This window comes from Lissotriton vulgaris, chromosome 1_2 (genome assembly GCF_964263255.1).
Source record: "Lissotriton vulgaris chromosome 1_2, aLisVul1.2, whole genome shotgun sequence".
Taxonomy (NCBI): Eukaryota; Metazoa; Chordata; class Amphibia; order Caudata; family Salamandridae; genus Lissotriton; species Lissotriton vulgaris.
The window spans coordinates 299746172-299766038 of record NC_141686.1 but is presented as its reverse complement, the minus strand read 5'-3'; the positions used below and the strand labels follow the sequence as shown (position 1 = coordinate 299766038).

The 19867-nt window shown below is 53.2% G+C and overlaps 1 protein-coding gene across 1 annotated transcript; it reads right to left on the bottom strand.

Annotated features, from left to right (window-relative positions):
- Positions 1 to 7610: 7610 nt before the first annotated feature.
- On the bottom strand, positions 7611 to 18143 carry LOC147736549 (beta-crystallin B1-like). Its single transcript, XM_086953295.1, has 6 exons — positions 18114 to 18143; positions 17322 to 17420; positions 13045 to 13163; positions 11255 to 11387; positions 10602 to 10744; positions 7611 to 8907 (listed from the first exon to the last, which is right to left on the bottom strand). Exons 2-6 carry the CDS (start codon positions 17406 to 17408, stop codon positions 8736 to 8738), a joined length of 654 nt encoding a protein of 217 aa, XP_086809421.1. The 5' UTR covers positions 17409 to 17420; positions 18114 to 18143; the 3' UTR covers positions 7611 to 8735.
- Positions 18144 to 19867: the final 1724 nt, after the last annotated feature.

The window sequence follows — 19867 nt, the reverse complement described above, 5'->3', positions numbered from 1 at the left end:
GGCCGATTTTGGCGGTTTCTGCATTGTTTGATGCCGCGAGCGGCTCAGTGGGTGCCTGAGTGGCCTTTCTGGAGGTAAATGGGGGTCCATTATCTCCCTATTATCAATGGCAGAGGTGTCAGTCCCTTTCTCTCCCTGGGCCGGCCCATTAATATATATATATGCTGAGTGGGGCAGGGGGCCTGAGCAAAAGTGGCCTCACTTGTTTTCAGGTGTTTCATCAGTGTAAACTAATCTGTGCATTTTTTTTACCCCCCCGCCCCTTTTTTAATAAAATTTCGCTGAAGTAGTGTTTTGCAAAGCAATATGCAAATGTGGGCCACTTTTTTTCAGTCTGCCCGGGCCGATTTTTAATTGCAATCCAACCCTGCCTCCAGTTAATAAAGGAATGCCCAGGATTGCAAACTAGGTGTCAAGGTGACATGAAATCGTATTGGACATTAACTGTAACTGGGCAGAAGGTACCAGAGCATAAAATGCTTAAATGATTGCACAGACGTCCAAAAAAGCATATTCTGTTCTGCAAAATTTTATTTTAGGTAGGGGTGGGTGAAGAATTGCACTCCACCGGCTGGCTTCGCGGAGTATTGCCCACTCTGCGCTTCATGAGTAGTACGGAGTTCCAAAAAACTCCGCGAAGTGACGCGGAGCAGAGGCTTCTTTCTCGAGTGCCTCAATAACGGTAAGTTGGCGAGAGTTTGAGAGAAACAATAATGTGCCAGACATCCTCCTGGCAAGATTTCTCATTGCGGGAGGCCGCAGGCATGTCTCGACCGCTCGTGTTGAGAATTCTGCCATTCGTGTTGAGGAAGCTGCCGCTCTCGTTGAGAAATCTGACGCTCGCGTTGAGGAAGCTGCCGCTCGCGTTGAGAAATCTGCCGCTCGTATTGAAGAAGCTGCCGCTCGTGTTGAGAAATCTGCCGCTCGTGTTGAGGAAGCTGCCGCTCGCGTTGAGAAATCTGCCGCTCGCGTTGAGGAAGCTGCCACTCTAGTAGAATGTCTTCTCAAGCGGCAGAAAGCAGCAGTGCCCTCTGGCACGATGCGTAGAGCTTTTCGCGCTGATTTTACAGTGCAAGACAAACTCTTGGCACTGAAAATCAGTGCGAGCAGCTCAAATTAACAGACCCCACTGCTGGCGGAACTCCACAAAGTGCAGCAGAGCTTTTCTGGCACTTTGCAGAGTTTTGCAGAGTAAAACTCTGTGAACTCTACCTAGGCTTGCATAAATGTTGCCACCCCAGGGTGCAATATCTTGGGGGGAAGTGCTTTCCCATGAGTCAGTGAGTCTCACGGGCGGGCCTTTCAGCAGCCGAGATTAGTTGAATCTATTACTCAACCACGAAGACCCCTTCCAGAACAGGATACTTCCGCCCAGCAACACCCCCCTGCTTAATTTAAACACTCCTGGACATTAGAAGCCGCCTCAAAAGTGAGGATGCGGGAAGTGAAAAGCTTCCACAGTGTGTTTACCGTAGTTCTCGTAGCTAGATGACAGACCCAAATTCTGTAGCAAGGTTAGAGAAATATGTGGCATCTAAACAATTCTGAGATATGTGCATTGTTTTAAAATGCGCAGATATTATACACAATTTATACTATTCACTTTATGAAATGCAGATATTTTGTATCATACAGAAAAACACTGTAACTATATCTATTCATAACAAGTTTTGGGAGGACTATGGGCCATATTATCAAGAAAGGGCGATACATTATCGCTGCTTGTATCGGCAGGAAACTGCCGCTAAAGGGGCGATAATGGGCTTGATAATATGCCCTTGTGAATTCCCATAGAAGCCCAGGTTCTGGTGTTAACCTTGGCTTCTGTGGGAATTCACAAGGGCATATTATGAAGCCCATTATCGCCGCTTTAGCGGCAGTTTCCTGCCGATAAAAGTGGCGATAATGTATCGCCCTTTCTTAATAATATGGCCCTATATTTTTTCAATTCCAGACCCTTTCAAACACCCAATCACGCAGCGCCTCTGATCAGCTGCTAAGAATCGTATCCAATCAGCAGGCTTGGCTCTATACTGGCTGTATATTCCCAAGTATCTCTGGTTGTTTGCCATCAAGGGTCCAGGCTTGTAATGGCCGCAATCTGTTTGCGAGGATCCTGGATGGAGAAGGGGGTTCCATCCCCTCCGTCCATATTCACGTAGAACAATCCTGAAAAGTGGTACTCAGGGCCTACTTATGCTTTCTTTACAGGGAAAGCTTGGCCTGTCATGCTGCAAGTGTTGAAGTGATGGGTTCTACAGGAGGGACTCAGCGCAGGCGTTTCGTGGTACGGTTGATGAACATGAGTTTCTCTTAATAGTTACCTAGACAGAAAGTTGGGAGGTGTTGGTATTGTTAGCTTTAATGTGGAGGTTTGGCTGGGCGTTACACCCCGGAGGGACAAGAGCACCAGGTGAGTGGTGAGAGGCGGCGTTTGCAATGAGGTGTTACGCTAATTATAGGCCGCTTACACAGGTAGTAATTATATATATATATATATATATATATATATATCCAAAAACAAAAGGGCTGCCCACTTGAATGAAGCCGCACAGCCACAGGTAAAATTCAGCGATTTATTGGCGGTGAGAGCAGCAGCCTGCATGCTCAAACGGTGTCTTCAATTAGTATGTGCCCAACGCGTTTCGTGCTTCCTGAGCACTTGGTCACAGGCGAATTTCTAATATGCAGTCCCGAGTCTGTTGCCAGCACCTGTATTTAAATGACGTTCGCCTCAGTGGGCGTGGCGGCAGGCACTGCCTGCTGGTTCTTGAAGTACATAGCCAGTATTCCTCAAGTGAGTGTCTCACGGGGTGCACAGTGAAAGAAAATGAAAACCCCAGTGGGTTGAAAACCCCAGTCCTGAGCAGGCATGCTCACACTCTTTTACATCAACCACCCCAGGGCGGATGCAGCAGAGGTGACTCACAGTAAACAGCACAGGGCAGATGTAACATGCAAACCTTCAAGTCACCAGGGAGCAGGTTTATCATTCCCTTGTGAAAAGTAGCAAGCTGCCTTGCAGCACTGTGTGAAAGGGAAAGGGCAGGAATGCGCTGTATTTACCATTGTACCGCGCACTCCTGTCATTTCCTGGCGCTGACATACTTTTGGCTTCCTAGCGCCAACGCAGGCACCCAAGCGGCATGGTGCAAGGGTGCATGCATTGGAGGCAGGATTATTTTAGGGCAGGAAGGGACACTTTTCTGCACAACAACAATCCTGAGACACAATTTCCTCTTTCTATGTGTGCTGCAGAATACAGCACACGTAGAAAGAGGCAAGCACAAGGAAAAATAAAAGGAAGCGTAGCATTATGACACATTCTCAGGTCCACAACGAATGGCAAACATGGGAATGCACCAACATCGGTGGGTGGCTGAGTGGGAACACCCACCCTCCACGCACGCAACGTCTCTCTATCGCAGTAATGCAAGGCAGTTATTGGGGCTGCGTAGCGTTGCATTACCTTAGATTTATCAAGCCATGCAGGGCCACACAAGGTGGCCTTGGGGGCTTTATAAATCTCACTTAGTTTTGGAGTTGCCTTGTGCCCCCTTGCGAGGTACAAGGGTGACACAAACCTTGATAAATATCGGCCCAGGTTCAGACAGATTTTAGTGCAACTCATGAATGGGTTCTGACACTGGCTCCTTAATAAAATTCAGCCCTTTTCTGTGCTCAGTAAAGGGCGACGATTGTCTCCGCAGCACATCCACTGAGGTCGGAGATCACCAGCATCCTGCCTTAGGGCTGAGAGAGAGTGTGCGGTTGTGTGTATGTGTGTGTGTGTATGTGTGTGTGTATGCGCGTGTGTGTGTGTGTGTGCACGTGCGTGCATGTGTGTGTGTGGTTGTGTATGTGTGCGTGTGTGCATGTGCGTGTGTGTGTGGTTGTGTATGTGTGTGTGTGGTGAGTGTGCGTGCATGTGTGTGTGTGTGTGGTTGTGTATGTGTGTGTGTGTGTGGTTGTGTATGTGTGTGTGTGGTGAGTGTGCGTGTCTGTGTGTGTGGTGTTGTGTGGTGTGTGTGTGTATGGTGTGTGTGTGTGGTGAGTGTGCGTGTCTGTCTGTGTGGTGTTGTGTGGTGTGGTGTGTGTGTGTGTATGGTGTGTGTGTGTGTGTGTGTGTGAGTATATGGTATGTGTGTGTGTGGGGGGTGAGTGTGCGTGTCTGTGTGTGTGTGGTGAGTGTGCGTGTCTGTGTGTGTGGTGTTGTGTGGTGTGTGTGTGTGTATTGTGTGTGTGTGTGTGGTGAGTGTCTGTGTGTGTGTGTGGTGTTGTGTGGTGTGTGTGTGTGTGTGTGTATGGTGTGTGTGTGTGTGTGTGTGTGTGTGGTGAGTGTGTGTGTCTGTGTGTGTGTATGGTGAGCGTGCATGTCTCTCTGTGTGTGTGTGTGTGTGTGTGTGGTGTGTGTGTGTGTGTGTGTGCATTTGTGTTCAGGCAGGCCTGTGCCCTGGTCACCTTCTGTCCTTTAAAAATTGGGGGGCAGATTTACTAAGGTTTCATGCAATGCAGGGGAGCAAACAAGGTTATTGTGCTACATTGCGTGAAATAGAGTGATCAAAAATGCACTATATCTACTATGATATGGCGCACTTATGCTCCCTCCTTGCTCAAGCATGCTGGTGCAGCATGGTGCCAATGCAGGCTCCCTTGCACCATAGTGCAAGGGTGCCTGCCTTGCGAGCAGGAAAGGTTTGTGCAGGGAGGGGTACCTTACTCCACAAAAGCAATCCTTAAAGGTGTTTTCCTTTTTCTTTGTGTGATGGAAAATGCATCCCACATAAAAAAGGAAGAAACAGGGAAATATAAAGATATTTCTTCTTCTTACGCCAGCTCTGGGAGGTGCACCATTTTGCCACAATCTAAATGTTATTGACCTTGGTAGATCTAATATTCTGTCAAAATCCATGGCTGCACTTGTGGGAGGGCCCATGCTCCACCAATGAAAGGCCTCCCTGATGATAGGTCATGAGCTACTGCTGCCTTGAGTTACTGTTTTTTACAAAGCCATGCAGGGGGCTGTGAATAGTCTCTTGCATAGCTCTGTAAATCTATTCTAACATTTTGCATTGTGGCTGCACCAAAAATGTAATAGCAAATCTGCCCCTAGTCCATTTATGTATTTAGATGAGGGCAGGAGGGGACGCCCACCCTGGACATGGATGCCACACATTTATTTTTTTGGCCAGAGATAGCCTCTTCTGTAGCCTAATATTCTTCTATTTCCTAATCATTTTCCACTTTGTCTCACCTAAACTCTGTCACAATAGCTCTCCTTTTATTAATCCCAGGTTTGCTTTCCACCATCAGGGTGGTCCTCGCGTTCTTAGATCTCCTCAAGAGGACCCCTAAGTCAGAGACATTTTAATATTCAGGCCTGGATTCATGAAACTGTCCCAGAGTGCGGAGCAGCACCCAAGGTGTTTGTACTGTGCTGTGTGACAGGGAGAGAACAGGAAAGTGTCATACCTACAGAGATGCAGCACTATCCTTCTCTTTCCCTAGCGCCGCCGCACAATCAGGCTCCCGAGCGCCACGTGCACACCTTTGCACCACAGTGCAAGGGTGTCTGTGTGAGTCTAGCATAGGATTTGTCCTGGAAGTGTAGCGCTCCAGCACAAAATACTGTGCTTAGACTAACTTTAAACCTTTATCCACTTTGTATGTGGGCTGCACAGTCCATCACACATGCAAAGTTGGAAAAGTTAGCAGAAATAAAAGCATTTCTCCTTTTTAATGCCTACTTCAAAGTGTCACTATTTTTTGGTGTGAATTCTGTCTACTATTGTTTGCAGAAAGGGACTTGAATGAAATGAAAGGATGAATGAAAGTATATTTTCATAGCGCTTAACTACCCGAAGGCCTCATAGCGCTTGAGGAAAGAAGAACAGAGTGCGGCCGACCCGCAAAGCTAGACAGGCATTCCAAACAAGTGTGTTTTTAAATGTTTACGGAAGACCAGATGATTGTTGTTCCCCCGCAAGGCCTGGAGGAGGGAATTCCATAGCTTTGCAGCGGAAAATGAGAAAGAGTGGCCGCCCCAACTCACCTTCCTTTTTTTCTTAAGGGTTGCCAAGTGTGGGGAGCTAGAACATAAAGTTCTATGCGGAAGGTAGGGAGTTATTAGTGGGTGCATGATCAGTGAACTGGTTTTCCATATGGCCTTATGTGCCAAACACATAGCTTTGAACTGTACCCTGGTTGAGATTGGGAGCCAATGCAGCTGCTTCAGTGCTGGTCTTGCCGATTCCCAGCGTGGGGTCTGAAGAAGCATTCGGGCAACACAGTTCTGGATCACCTGCAGTTTATTTATTGTGGCCTGGGAAGCTCCAAGGTACAGAACATTCCCGTAATCCAGGCGAGATAATATGAGTGCTTGAACCATTATCCTTCTCGCCTGGAAGGGAAGGAGGGGGGTAATTTTACGGAGCATTCTCATCAGTCCGTAGCAGATTGCAGAGGGAGTGGTTGCCTGGTATGCAAAGTTGAGAGAGCTATCAAGCCACATGCCAAGGCTCTTTATCTGTGGCTTGGATCAAAAACCATGGGTGGTCCATGGAAACGCCCATGAGCCACCCGTGGACATGCAAAAACTGTGCTTTACATTGCGCTGCGTCACTTTCAGTTAACTTTCCCTTACAAACAAGTGTTGTGCTTTAAAGTACATTTTGTGCATGTTTGCATCACTTTTGTGACGCAGGCCCAGTGCAAAAGGTTTGCATATCTGACCCTCAGTGTGCAAATGATGAGAAAAGAATGTACATTGGAGCAGCATAACGTTACTGCACCACTTTGCAGCCAACCACTGGCCCACAGAAGAGCTGGTCATGAGTGTATACCCCAATGGATCTTCACAATCGATCGGGAGGCGCTATCAGATTTGGGAGGCACTATACCAATGAGCAGGCCTTATCACAATCATTAGGCCCTCTCACTCTCCTTCCTTAAGGTCTGGGAGTCTGTGCCACATTCATGCTGAAGCTTGTAAACACTAGTCTGAGTGTCGCCTTCTGGGCCAGATTGAAATTCATTGGGCAAAATCGGACCAGCCCATCCAGAAATGAGATTTCTCAAAAACCTGCGACAGACAGAGGGACTGGTTTTGATCAAATCACACGTCATGCTTCTCCCAACTTGTATAAAGACTAATAAACATCTCCACTGGACTCAGTCCATAATGTGCTCTACGGGTGATCACAACTGCAGTAAAGGTGCAGGTCTCGTCTTGAAAGATGATTTATTAAAATCAGGCCCATGATCGCTGTCGTGTCCTGTAAGTTTTATGCCAGAACCCTTTTGGCTCCGAATGAACTCCCTACAGCGGTGACGTAGGTGTCAGGGCGGAACGCAATGAAAGCTTGTTTTAGAATGTTGAGTTGGCAGTTACACGCAGTTAAATAAAGACGAGGAATACTATACTAAGCGCTGTATGTGGCGTAGTCATTGGCGGGTACCCAGCCTGGAGAAGATGCTACAATCCCAACACCCCACCCCAATTTAAACTGTTCATCGAACTCTTTCTGCCCCCCCCTCTCCGCAGATTGCTCAAAACCACCATCCTCACACTGCACCTTTTTGTCAAGAAAATCCAAACACTGATATTTCTTCCAATGTAAACCATTTATTAAACATTTTCTTAAAGTTAAAACAGGTGTTCTCTGCAACCCTTAAGGTAGACATAGGAGGGGGTAGGGAAGTCTGTCTGTCGTAATCCCACCAGATTCGGGGTGGTGGGTGGACAGAAGGGCCCGGCTGACCGTCGCAGGTTCTACATTCTTCACCCCAGAAGTGTTCGCTTCCTATAAACTCAAGGAGGGCTTCGGTGGAGGCAGAAGGCACGAGTCATAGGGCGTCAAGATGGAAGTGGGATTTCAAGCTGGCCTACACTCACTGACGCCCAAGAGACTGGGGGAAGCACACTGATGCATGTAGCGCCACGCGAAGAACAGGAGTGTGCCTGACAGAATATACTGCCTCGTTTCTCTAACCTGTAAACAGCGAGGCTTGTGGTAACTAATGTCCCTGAAGGAATGATTGTCTGCACTATGAGTGTGAGACGACTAGCCATGCAGGAGCACTCTTCCATCAAAGTTGTACATAAACCAGACATAGGATTAATACAGTCACCTTCGGTACACAAGGCATCCACAAGATGGCGCAATTACATTAGAATTGCCAAAAGCTTTATTAACGTGCAATACCGACACTGACCAAAAGATGACACCATTGCTTAAAAGCTTGGAACACCCATAGGTGTTTGCCTCACAATGACCAGCCACAAGCTATGTTCATCACTTCTTGGAGTATAAATGGCGCCCCCTAGATGGTACGTTTGCGTCATGGTACTAAAGATGCATAGTCACTTGCGCTTTACAGATTTTGGCCGCATGATGGTGTTCTATGCGATAGGAAGAGCATAACACTTCCAGTGAGCTGTAGTTGCCTCAAGATGGGACATCACTCAGTAACGGCTGGAGAACACTTCCTTGTAATCACTCTCTGCACCCGCGTGTGACCCTCTGCACTTCCCCGCTCTTTCAATACAGAGACCCCTTAGCGTGGGCCACCCCAGGTGTTGTAGACGCCAGGAGATTGGGAGCAGGTGCGATGTTTATTGTGGGCCTCTTCCCTTCATGGAGGTTGCTTGAACGTGCACTATTTCTACTGGTGAGGTTGTGGTGAGTGGCATGGAGGGCGCAGAGAAGACAAGGAGGAAAGGGGGCGCTGTGTCCTTATTTGGAGGGCAGGGTGTAGCTGCCATGCTGGTGCCACTGCATGTCGCGGATGCGGCGCACGGACTGGATCTGGGGGTTGCGGGCCTTCCACTCGTTCCAGTGGCGGTACTCTCCGTTTTGGAACAGGTACTGGTAGCCGCGGTAACCGGGGTACTGGTAACCCACCCAGCTGAAAGAGAAAGGAAAGGAAAGAGGGTTAGTTAATATCTGACTGGAGCTCCCACACCCTCCCCCACAACCAGTGCTCCATGGTACTGCTGCCCACCCTGAGGTGTCGTGGTACTGCAGCTCACCCGGGTGGTGTCATGGTACTGCAGCCCACTCTGGGGTCTTATGGTACTGCAGCCCACGTGCTACTGCAGACCACCCTGACGGTGTCATGGTACTGCAGCCCACCTGGGGTGGCAACACACTCAGGTCACGTTGACATCCTCTCCCACAACCAGTGCCTCCTGCTACTGCAGGCCAAGGAAGAGATGTGGCCTCGGGGTCAGAGCTGCTGACTTTGTTATTGTGTGATGTTGGGCAAATCCCCATAATGCATTGTGTTCGGTGTTTCTCGAAGTAGGGGGCGGATTATCAATAACAGCGTTAAAATTATCGCCGGCTTAGCGGCAGAAAACTACAGCTGAAACTGCAATAATGGGCTTGATAATACGCCATGGAGAATTCCAATAGAAGCCCAGGTTCACACCAGAACATGGATGTCTATTGGAATTCTTGATAATATGCCCCTAGGTTTGTGCTCAGCGATACTACTGTATTAGCTCTGGGTGGCTACTCATTCAGGACAGGGGGACTTCAGCAGCCGAGTTCATTCCTTTTCAGGCTTCACCCCAACATATCCACTGCTCTGTCACTGGGCACTGTCATTGAGACCTCCCTCCTGTGTCATATGTTTGCCCTAGTGGTGAGAAATATCCATTACAAGCATTCAATGCTGTTCCCTCTAGATGAGAACAGAGAACTGACGTTGTTTACACCCCTCCAGAAATGATAAATGGGCTGGCCCGTCCCCAGTAGTGGTGAGAAATTAAATCTACAAATGTTTTGCTCAGACTCTAGCAGGAACGAAGAGGCTGTCATGTGCTGCCCTCTAACGGTGAGAAATGTGGTCTGCAGCTAAATGGCTTTCCTTGAGCATCCAGGCATTAGGCAGACAGGTCTCCTCTCTAACCCAGGGTCTCAGCACAGATCTAGGGCTGAAACATGAGCTCCGCATCTGCCACGCTCTGCTCTCAGTGGTGAGAAATTAGGGCACCCTGCCTCCATGGTGCTTATCAATAAGAGCTGCTGCTATGGTGTGTTGCTCTCTAATAATTAGAAGAAATGTCTGCAGCTTTATCTATTTCTGCCCTCTAGTGGTAAGAAGAAAGAACTGCAGCTTTGTCTTTCACTGCCCTCTAATACCGAGGCAGAGGAACTGCAGCTTCTTCTATCTCTGCCCTCTAGTACCGAGACACAGAAACTGCAGTTTTTTTTGTTGCTAAGGCCTCTAGTGGTGAGAAGTAGGAACTGCAGCTTTGCTTTCTCTATTCTCTAGTGGTGGGAAGTAAATACTGCAGCTTTGTCTTTCACTGCCCTCTAATACCGAGGCAGAGGAACGGCAGCTTCTTCTATCTCTGCCCTCTAGTACCGAGACACAGAAACTGAAGTTTTTTTGTTGCTAAGGCCTCTAGTGGTGAGAAGTAAGAACTGCAGCTTTGCTTTCTCTATTCTCTAGTGGTGGGAAGTAAATACTGCAGTCTTGTCTTTCCCTGCCCTCTTGTGGTGGGAAGTAAGTAATGCAGTTTTGTCTTTTCCTGCCCTCTTGTGGTAAGAACCAGAATTGACAGCTGTGTCAGACACAGAATCCATATTTACCTGCCACAGGGGACGCTGATGCTGGCCACTCGGTCAGTGAAGCCATAGCTGAAGAGGCTGGGCACGTCATCGTCCACAATCTCCATCTTCCGTCCCTTGAAGTCGCAGTTCTCATACAGGCTGATCTTGTGCTTGTCTGCCTCCTGTGAGGGGAGAAGCAAAGTCGGATGAAGAGTAGATTGGAATAGCGGGTGATGGGGATGGCACACTGGGCGGGCAGGCAAGGTAGACACTCTCAAAAAGAAGTGCAAAAGAGGAAGATATATATCGAAAGATAAGTAAGAGTAGAGTAGATCTGATTAGGAGAAAGAGATAGAAACAATGAGTCCAAGGCAGACTGCATGAAGGGGGAGAAAGAAGGAAAGTGAAGAAAAGCAAAAGAGGAAGGGTATTAGGGAAGGAAGAAGGAAGGCAGGAATGAACAAAGGAGGGAATGAAGGAAGAGAGAATGGAGAGAGGGGTGGAGAGAGGGAGACAGTGGAAGGCGAGAAAAGAGGGTGAAAGGTAGGAATAAACAAAGGAAGGGAAAAAGGAATGAAGTTAGGAATAAGGGATGAAATGAAAGTTAGTTTGAAGAGAGGAAAGGTTGGGGATGGGAGAAATGAAGGGAGATGAGAAGGAAAGTTTCGAGGAACCGAACATGGTCCCCTTACCATGCGCACGGGGTGGAAGGACTGCAGGTACTCATTCCGGTAGCTGTTGGACCAGGAGTCCCAGCGGGGATACTCGCCCTTCTCCATGACAAACATCTCTCCTTGGAAGTTGGCCTGGTCATACCCCACCCACCTGAGGAGAGAAGACATTTGTGAGAGGCAGGAAGAGCACAAGGGGCAAGAGATGGGGCAGGAAGAGCAAAGGGGACAACAGATGGGGCAGGAAGAAGAGCACAGGGAGCAAGAGATGGGGCAGGAAGAAGAGCACAGGGAGCAAGAGATGGGGCAGGAAGAAGAGCACAGGGAGCAAGAGATGGGGCAGGAAGAACACATGGGGCTAGAGATTGGCATGCAGGAAGATGGAGGCTTAGAACTGCCAGTTGATAAGACTCAGGAAAGTGACAAAGGCCTTTTGTTTTCCCATCTTTGCCACTGAAATGTATTTGAGGATGACACGGAATTTGCCCTCCCCCCCCCCCCCCCCAGCTGTTGTAAAGCAGTCATATAGATATAGCATTATGAAAAGAAGATGTAGGGGTCATTAACTTGAACCTTGAAGGTTCAAGAAGCTGACCAGTGCTCGATTTGAGAAGGGACCCACAGAAAGTCAGGAGTAAAATCGCGTCACTTTTGCCAAAGCTGTTCCGCAAACAACAGCACGGGGTGCATTACTTCTTTCCTGCCATATCGGTCTCAGCACAATCCACTGTTTGCAGCAAGGCTTTACTGTCTAGCACAGCGCAGAGCCTTGGAAGCCCTGGCAACCCGGACCCGTATTACAGATAGGGCGCACTTTCCATGTTTGTGCCACGGCGCACCTTAAAGCTCATGTGCTGGGTGCAAACATGGAAAGTGTGCCCTATCAAGAAGAATGTCCTACCCCCCAGGTCAGCACATTCAAGAGAATGTCGGAGGAGCTGTTTTAAAGCTGCTCTGTGTTTCTCTTGCAGGCGACAACCCGCCTGCACTTTCAAAAGGGATTAGAGATTCCTTTCCAGGCAGGTGCAGTGAGTGACTGACTGCAAGGGGATGTCCGAGGGGCCCAGGGCACCCCCTTTCTTCCTTTTAAAGGGCTGCATTTAGAAGGTGTACTGAAAGTGCGCCATCTTTTTGTAGAGTACTTGCAGGGTGCCTTCTTAAGGCATGTTCGCCTTTGCCTCCACGTCGGTACTACAACACGGGTGCAGAAGCAAAGTCATTCCCTCATTTGCATGGTGCAACGGCCCCATGCAAATGCGGAAACACCATCTAATGATAGCGTGGGCGCTATTTGCATTACAGAATAGGATGCACAAGCATCTGCGGCCCCTTCTGTAGTACCAAAGTGCTCCAGGGCACAGAAAGCGTGTGCAAACCCCGACTGCATCGCCGGGGGACTTATGTAATATGGCCCCCTGGTGACAGTGACAGCCATCTGCTGTGTTTAGGGTGGGGCAACCAAAAAATGCGAACTATTTGCAACTACATTTCGGTCGCGAAACATTCACACATACCACTGCGATTCAGTATTAGGAAGGGGAGCCCTAAAAATGTCCCTTCCTAATACTGAATCACAAAGCCAATTTGTGATTCGGTGATAGGTTACCAAATCGTAATAGGGATTTGTACATGTGAAACAGTCTTTTTGCATTCGCAAAAGGTTGATTCTGTGAATCGGTCCATTTGAGACCACAAAAATCCTTTGCACATGTGGGCCTGAATCCCTCAAATATTCCCTTGGCCATGGAGTCACTCCCTCATGCACTCGCTCAGCCACTCTCTGCAGCTCTTGTTCGTGCATGTGTACTCACGGGCCGCTCTCCACGCGCACGGAGCGCACGCGCTCGAAGCCCTTGTCGAAAACGCACGGACACTCTCCGGACAGCTCGAAGCACCGGCCCTGGAAGTTCTCCTGCTCGTAAACGGTCATCTGTGGGGAAGAGGAGCAGACAGGTTACAGGTAAGTGGATACATGAACATGAATGAAAAAGAATTAAATGCATGGATGGATGGATGAATGGATGTGAACAAGTCTAGGGCCCACTGTCTAGCGTCGCTGCCACTAGGGTACTGCAAGCTCCGGGATGAGGCAGATGAGAGGTTGGAACAGTGACAGAATTGTGTCACCTTGGAGGGTACTGTATCCCTCAGCTCCCTTGACCATCAGCGTGTGCAGATCAGGAGTGCCCCCCATGGGGCGAAGGGGCTCTGTGCAGCAGCTCTCAGGGGAGGAGGAGCTCTGTGTTGCAGCTCTCAGGGGAGCAGGGGCTCTGTGCAGCAGCTCTCAGGGGAGCAGGAGCTCAGGGGAGCAGGGGCTCTGTGCTGCAGCTCTCAGGGGAGCAGGGGTGCAGGGGCTCTGTGCAGCAGCTCTCGGGGAGCTGGGGCTCTGTGCAGCAGCTCTCAGGGGAGCAGGGGTTCTGTGCTGCAGCTCTCAGAGGAGCAGGGGCTCTGTGCAGCAGCTCTCGGGGGAGCAGGGGCTCTGTGCTGCAGCTCTCAGGGGAGCAGGGGCTCTCTGTGCTGCAGCTCTCAGGGGAGAAGGGGCTCTGTGCAGCAGCTCTCAGGGGAGCAGGAGCTCTGTACAGCAGCTCTCGGGGGAGCAGGGGCTCTGTGCTGCAGCTCTCAGGGAGCAGGGGCTCTGAGCGGCAACTCTCGGGGGCAGGAGCTCTGTGCTGCAGCTCTCAGGGGAGCAGGGGCTCAGGGGAGCAGGGTCTCTGTGCGGCAGCTCTCAGGGGAGCAGGGGCTCTCTGTGCTGCAGCTCTCAGGGGAGAAGGGGCTCTCTGTGCTGCAGCTCTCAGGGGAGCAGGGGTTCTGTGCAGCAGCTCTCAGGGGAGCAGGAGCTCTGTACAGCAGCTCTCAGGGGAGCAGGGGCTCTGTGCAGCAGCTCTCAGGGGAGCAGGAGCTCTGTACAGCAGCTCTCAGGGGAGCAGGGGCTCTGTGCTGCAGCTCTCAGGGGAGCAGGAGCTCTGTGCTGCAGCTCTCAGGGGAGCAGGGGCTCTCTGTGCTGCAGCTCTCAGGGGAGAAGGGGCTCTGTGCAGCAGCTCTCAGGGGAGCAGGGGCTCTGTGCTGCAGCTCTCAGGGGGCAGGGGGTCTGTGCAGCAGCTCTCAGGGGAGCAGGAGCTCTGTACAGCAGCTCTCAGGGGAGCAGGGGCTCTGTGCTGCAGCTCTCAGGGGAGCAGGAGCTCTGTGCTGCAGCTCTCAGGGGAGCAGGGGCTCTCTGTGCTGCAGCTCTCAGGGGAGCTGGGGCTCTGTGCAGCAGCTCTCAGGGGAGCAGGGGCTCTGTGCTGCAGCTCTCAGGGGAGCAGGAGCTCTGTGCTGCAGCTCTCAGGGGAGCAGGAGCTCTGTGCTGCAGCTCTCAGGGGAGCAGGGGCTCTCTGTGCTGCAGCTCTCAGGGGAGCAGGGGCTCTGTGCAGCAGCTCTCGGGGGCAGGAGCTATGTGCTGCAGCTCTCAGGGGAGCAGGGGCTCTGTGCAGCAGCTCTCGGGGGAGCAGGGGCTCTGTGCAGCAGCTCTCGGGGGAGCAGGGGCTCTGTGCTGCAGCTCTCAGGGAGCAGGGGCTCTGAGCGGCAGCTCTCGGGGGCAGGAGCTCTGTGCTGCAGCTCTCAGGGGAGCAGGGGCTCAGGGGAGCAGGGGCTCTGTGCGGCAGCTCCCAGGGGAGCAGGGGCTCTGTGCTGCAGCTCTCAGGGGAGCAGGAGCTCAAGGGAGCAGGGGCTCTGTGCTGCAGCTCTCAGGGGAGCAGGAGCTCTGTGCTGCAGCTCTCAGGGGAGCAGGGGCTCTCTGTGCTGCAGCTCTCTGGGGAGCAGGGGCTCTGTGCAGCAGCTCTCAGGGGAGCAGGAGCTCTGTGCAGCAGCTCTCAGGGGAGCAGGGGCTCTGTGCTGCAGCTCTCAGGGGAGCAGGAGCTCTGTGCTGCAGCTCTCAGGGGAGCAGGGGCTCTCTGTGCTGCAGCTCTCAGGGGAGCAGGGGCTCTGTGCAGCAGCTCTCAGGGGAGCAGGGGCTCTGTGCTGCAGCTCTCAGGGGAGCAGGAGCTCTGTGCAGCAGCTCTCAGGGGAGCCAGGGCTCTGTGCAGCAGCTCTCAGGACAGCAGGGGCTCTGTGCTGCAGCTCTCACGGGAGAAGGGGCTCTGTGCAGCAGCTCTCAGGGGAGCAGGGGCTCTGGGGAGTAGCTCTCAGGGGAGCAGGAGCTCTGTGCGGCAGCTCTCAGGGGAGCAGGAGCTCTGTGCTGCAGCTCTCAGGGGAGCAGGGGCTCTCTGTGCAGCAGCTCTCAGGGGAGCAGGAGCTCTGTGCAGCAGCTCTCAGGGGAGCAGGGGCTCTGTGCTGCAGCTCTCAGGGGAGCAGGAGCTCTGTGCTGCAGCTCTCAGGGGAGCAGGGGCTCTCTGTGCTGCAGCTCTCAGGGGAGCAGGGGCTCTGTGCAGCAGCTCTCAGGGGAGCAGGGGCTCTGTGCTGCAGCTCTCAGGGGAGCAGGAGCTCTGTGCTGCAGCTCTCAGGGGAGCAGGGGCTCTCTGTGCTGCAGCTCTCAGGGGAGCAGGGGCTCTGTGCAGCAGCTCTCAGGGGAGCAGGAGCTCAGGGGAGCAGGGGCTCTGAGCGGCAGCTCTCGGGGGCAGGAGCTATGTGCTGCAGCTCTCAGGGGAGCAGGGGCTCTGTGCAGCAGCTCTCGGGGGAGCAGGGGCTCTGTGCTACAGCTCTCCGGGGAGCAGGAGCTCAGGGGTGCAGGGGCTCTGTGCAGCAGCTCTCAGGGGGTCAGGGGCTCTTTGTGCTGCAGCTCTCAGAGGAGCAGGGGCTCTGTGCAGCAGCTCTCAGGGGGTCAGGGGCTCTGTGCAGCAGCTCTCGGGGGGGGGCTGGGCCTCTGTGCAGCAGCTCTCAGGGGGGGCTGAGCCTCTGTGCAGCAGCTCTCGGGGGGGGGGGCCTCTGTGCAGCAGCTCTCAGGGGAGCAGGTGTCGGGGACGGTGGGGTGCTCTGTGCAGCAGCTCTCAGGGGGGGCTGGGCCTCTGTGCAGCAGCTCTCAGAGGGGACTGGGCCTCTGTGCAGCAGCTCTCAGGGGGGGCTGGGCCTCTGTGCAGCAGCTCTCAGGGGGGGTGGGGCCTCTGTGCAGCAGCTCTCAGGGGGGGCTGGGCCTCTGTGCAGCAGCTCTCAGGGGGGGCTGGGCCTCTGTGCAGCAGCTCTCAGGGGGGTGGGGCCTCTGTGCAGCAGCTCTCAGGGGGGCTGGGCCTCTGTGCAGCAGCTCTCAGAGGGGACTGGGCCTCTGTGCAGCAGCTCTCAGGGGGGGCTGGGCCTCTGTGCAGCAGCTCTCAGGGGGGTGGGGCCTCTGTGCAGCAGCTCTCAGGGGGGGCTGGGCCTCTGTGCTGCAGCTCTCAGAGGGGGCTGGGCCTCTGTGCAGCAGCTCTCAGGGGGGCGGGGCCTCTGTGCAGCAGCTCTCAGGGGGGGGGGCTGGGCCTCTGTGCTGCAGCTCTCAGGCGAGCATGGCTCAGGGGAGCAGGTGTCGGGGAGGGGGGTGCTCTGTGCAGCTCTCAGGGGAGCAGGTGTGGGGGGGTGCTCTGTGCAGCTCTCGGGGGAGCATGACTCAGGGGTGCAGGTGTCGGGGGTGCTCTGTGCAGCTCTCAGGGGAGCAGGTGTGGGGTGTGCTTTGTGCAGCTCTCAGGGGGGAAGGTGTGGGGGGGTTCTCTGTGCAGCTCTCAGGAGGGCATGGCTAAGGGGAGCAGGTGTCGGGGGAGGGGGGGGCATGGCTCTGGCAAGCAGGTGTCGGGGGAGGGGGGTGCTCTGTGCAGCTCTCAGGCGAGCATGGCTCAGGGGAGCAGGTGTGGGGGGTGCTCTGTGCATCTGTCAGGGGGCATGGCTCAGGGGAGCAGGTGTCGGGGGGGGTGCTCTGTGCAACTCTCGGGGGAGCAGGTGTCGGGGGGGGGTGCTCTGTGCAGCTCTCGGGGGAGCAGGTGTCGGGGTGCTCTGTGCAGCTCTCAGGGGGCATGGCTCTGGCGAGCAGGTGTCGGGGTAGGGGGTGCTCTGTGCAGCAGCTCTCATGGGAGCAGGTGTCGGTGGGGGGGGGGGGGTGCTCTGTGAAGCTCTCAGGGGGGCAGAGGGCACAGACCGGGCTCTCACTCACCTTGTACAGGACCCCGATGGCGCTGTTCCCCTTGTTGGGTTTCTCCATCTTGCCGTCAGTCTGAGAGGACATTTTGCCGTCGGACATTCCGTCTTCTTTCTGTCGACGAGAAAAGCGCATCTTTTAAGACCAGTCACGAGTGTTTACAAGCGGACAGCACAGATTATTTAACCTTCACACGCCTCTCGGGCACTTATCTACCTCAAAAGCATGAAGGGCAGGGATGGCCCTGGCACCGAGAATTCAGAACATTCACTCCCAACCCACTGAGCACAGAGGACATCTCGGGTGCACCCCTATCACGCACTCACGGAAGGGGGCTTCAATAGAGTGGCTACGGCACCTTACCCTTCCCATCCCGGGCCTCTTTGCTGAAACTGGCAACAAGGGCAACCAGAAAGCGTGACTGGTTCTCGTTTGGGGTTGCTTACACTACCAGTGGCTTGAAGTCTCCTAAGCACCCCATAAAATGCTGGCAACAAGGCCTTGCATGCAGGTTTGAGTCGGAGCGAGCTGGTGTGAAAATCCTGAGTCTAGAGAACGGGCCCTAGTGCTCTGAAGTGCTCTTAAAGGGGCCCGTGGCACTATAGTCCGCAGCCGAGTAAACAATGCACTTTATGGAGGCAGACTAGAGTAAGTAAATAAAGAAAGGAATACTAAATGAATTTAGGTGAAAAGCCACCCTGACCCCGGATTTCCATCGCCCCTCAGGGTGACCCCACTCACCGCTCAGGGGACCCCACTCACCCCTCAGGGATGACCCCACTCACCCCCTCAGTGGACCCCACTCACCGCTCGGAGCGCTGGAGGCAGACCGGGAGCCAGGAAGCGAGATGCCCCGGACCCGTCGGGGCGCGCCTTATATCCGCTGGCATCCCTCCCGCGGCCGGGATTAGCGCCTGGTGAATAGAAGTGCCGCCTCAGCGCTAGGCCGCAGAATGGAAAGCGTGCGCTCATCAGCCGGCCTGGCCTGCTGATTGGCCGTGGGGAGTCCGCGCACGTGGGGCACCCTATGGACATTGTATAGACCGCCGCATCGGCACTATACATTCAAGGCGCGTGACTCCGGAAGGGCTGCAGGGGGGTGGGGGATAGTGCCTGCGTGGTGACCCCGCGCTGCCCGCTTTACACTCTCACTAGTGGGGTCGCAGTGCCCTGGCACGAGCCAGCTTCGTTGTGTTGTGTGTGGGATACAATCTAAATATTGTACATTTAATTTAAAAGCAGACAGCACAACTTCCAAATGTTCGTTCAATTAGCAGTAATATCCTGGCCGGCCATACAAAGTGGGTATCTCTAAGTGCGTAATAACCGAGACAGGTAGCCTCGTGGGTTAACGCGCCTGCTGTAGAAGTCTGTGTGGAACCAGCAGGCCAAAGCCTGGACTCCTCCCACGGTCACTGGGGGTTTCTCCTAAACTAATTCGAGTTGTTTAGTTTAGTGGCCACGTGCGGCAAAGAGACAAGCTCCAAAGACCGACACAGCAATGGAGATGCAGAGGTGTCATGGTGGGCCCCGATGCGACACTTTTGTGCTCACCATCATCAGCACCAGCGCCTGTCACTAGCACAGGTTGGACACATTCATTCACCAAAAGATTAGGTGATTTGCCCAGAATCACAGGGTGTTGAGCCGAGGCCGAGACTCAACCCTGGTTTCCCGGCTCAGAAATCTGCAGCTCTGGCCATTACACCACATCCTCTCCCAACTTTCATGATTAGTAGTTGGCTCTGATGTAGGCAGTGCTAACAGGAGAAAAAGGGCTGGTGCAAGCTGCCTCCTACGGGAGCCCTGGCACTTATGTTTTTTTTTACAAATTAACCACTGCTTGTGGCTAACAGCAGCCCGGTTTGGAGGGTGGGTCGAGTGGGCCAGGCCCACCCAAGCATGGGCCTAGCCCACCCAAGCATGAGCCTAGCCCACCCAAACATGAGCCGAACCCACCCAAGCATGAGCCTAGCCCACCCAAGCATGAGCCTAGCCCACCCAAGCATGAGCCTAGCCCACCCAAGCATGAGCCTTGGCCCTGGAAGTGCTGGCATGAAGGCCACTTTCATTGAACACGCTCCTCGGCACGCTGTTTTCCTTCCTGTTCTGAGAGTTACGTGATTGGGCCTGGGCGCTCTCACAGGCACTTCCCCCAATCACCCACCTCCTGTTCGAAAGGTGGGCTGTGCACCCGCCCACTCGTGCAGGTAACATAGGGGCTGGCAGAGAACCTTCACCTTACTGCTGTGTGGATATTTCCTTTTCATTTCCATGCTGGAGAGAAAAGGTTTGATTATCTTGATCTAACTTTCCTGGCCCCGCAGCTGCTGATCAGGCCGGGCTATGAGGAGGAGCCCAGCCGGTAAGAGAATTAGTGCCAATATCGGCAGCGCTGCCCATCCCTCCCACAGCCATACTTCAGAGACATAATCAGACGCAACACATTTTTAGTGGAGAAAATTGCTGCAGGTTTATTTGCAAACTCTCCTGACCTTAACTCCCTCCTCCCCCTACCCTTCCCCGCTCTACACTTCTCCACTTTCCTGCGACTGACCTTT

Bases quoted from the DNA above. Each gene is read 5' to 3' on its own strand.
- LOC147736549 (XM_086953295.1), bottom strand. From the start codon at position 17,408: ATGTCCGACGGCAAAATGTCCTCTCAGACTGACGGCAAGATGGAGAAA. The intron at 13,164-17,321 runs GTGAGTGAGAGC...TCTTCCCCACAG, and splicing joins CCATCGGGGTCCTGTACAAG to ATGACCGTTTACGAGCAGGA. The intron at 11,388-13,044 runs GTGAGTACACAT...TTCTCTCCTCAG, and splicing joins GTGCGCGTGGAGAGCGGCCC to GTGGGTGGGGTATGACCAGG.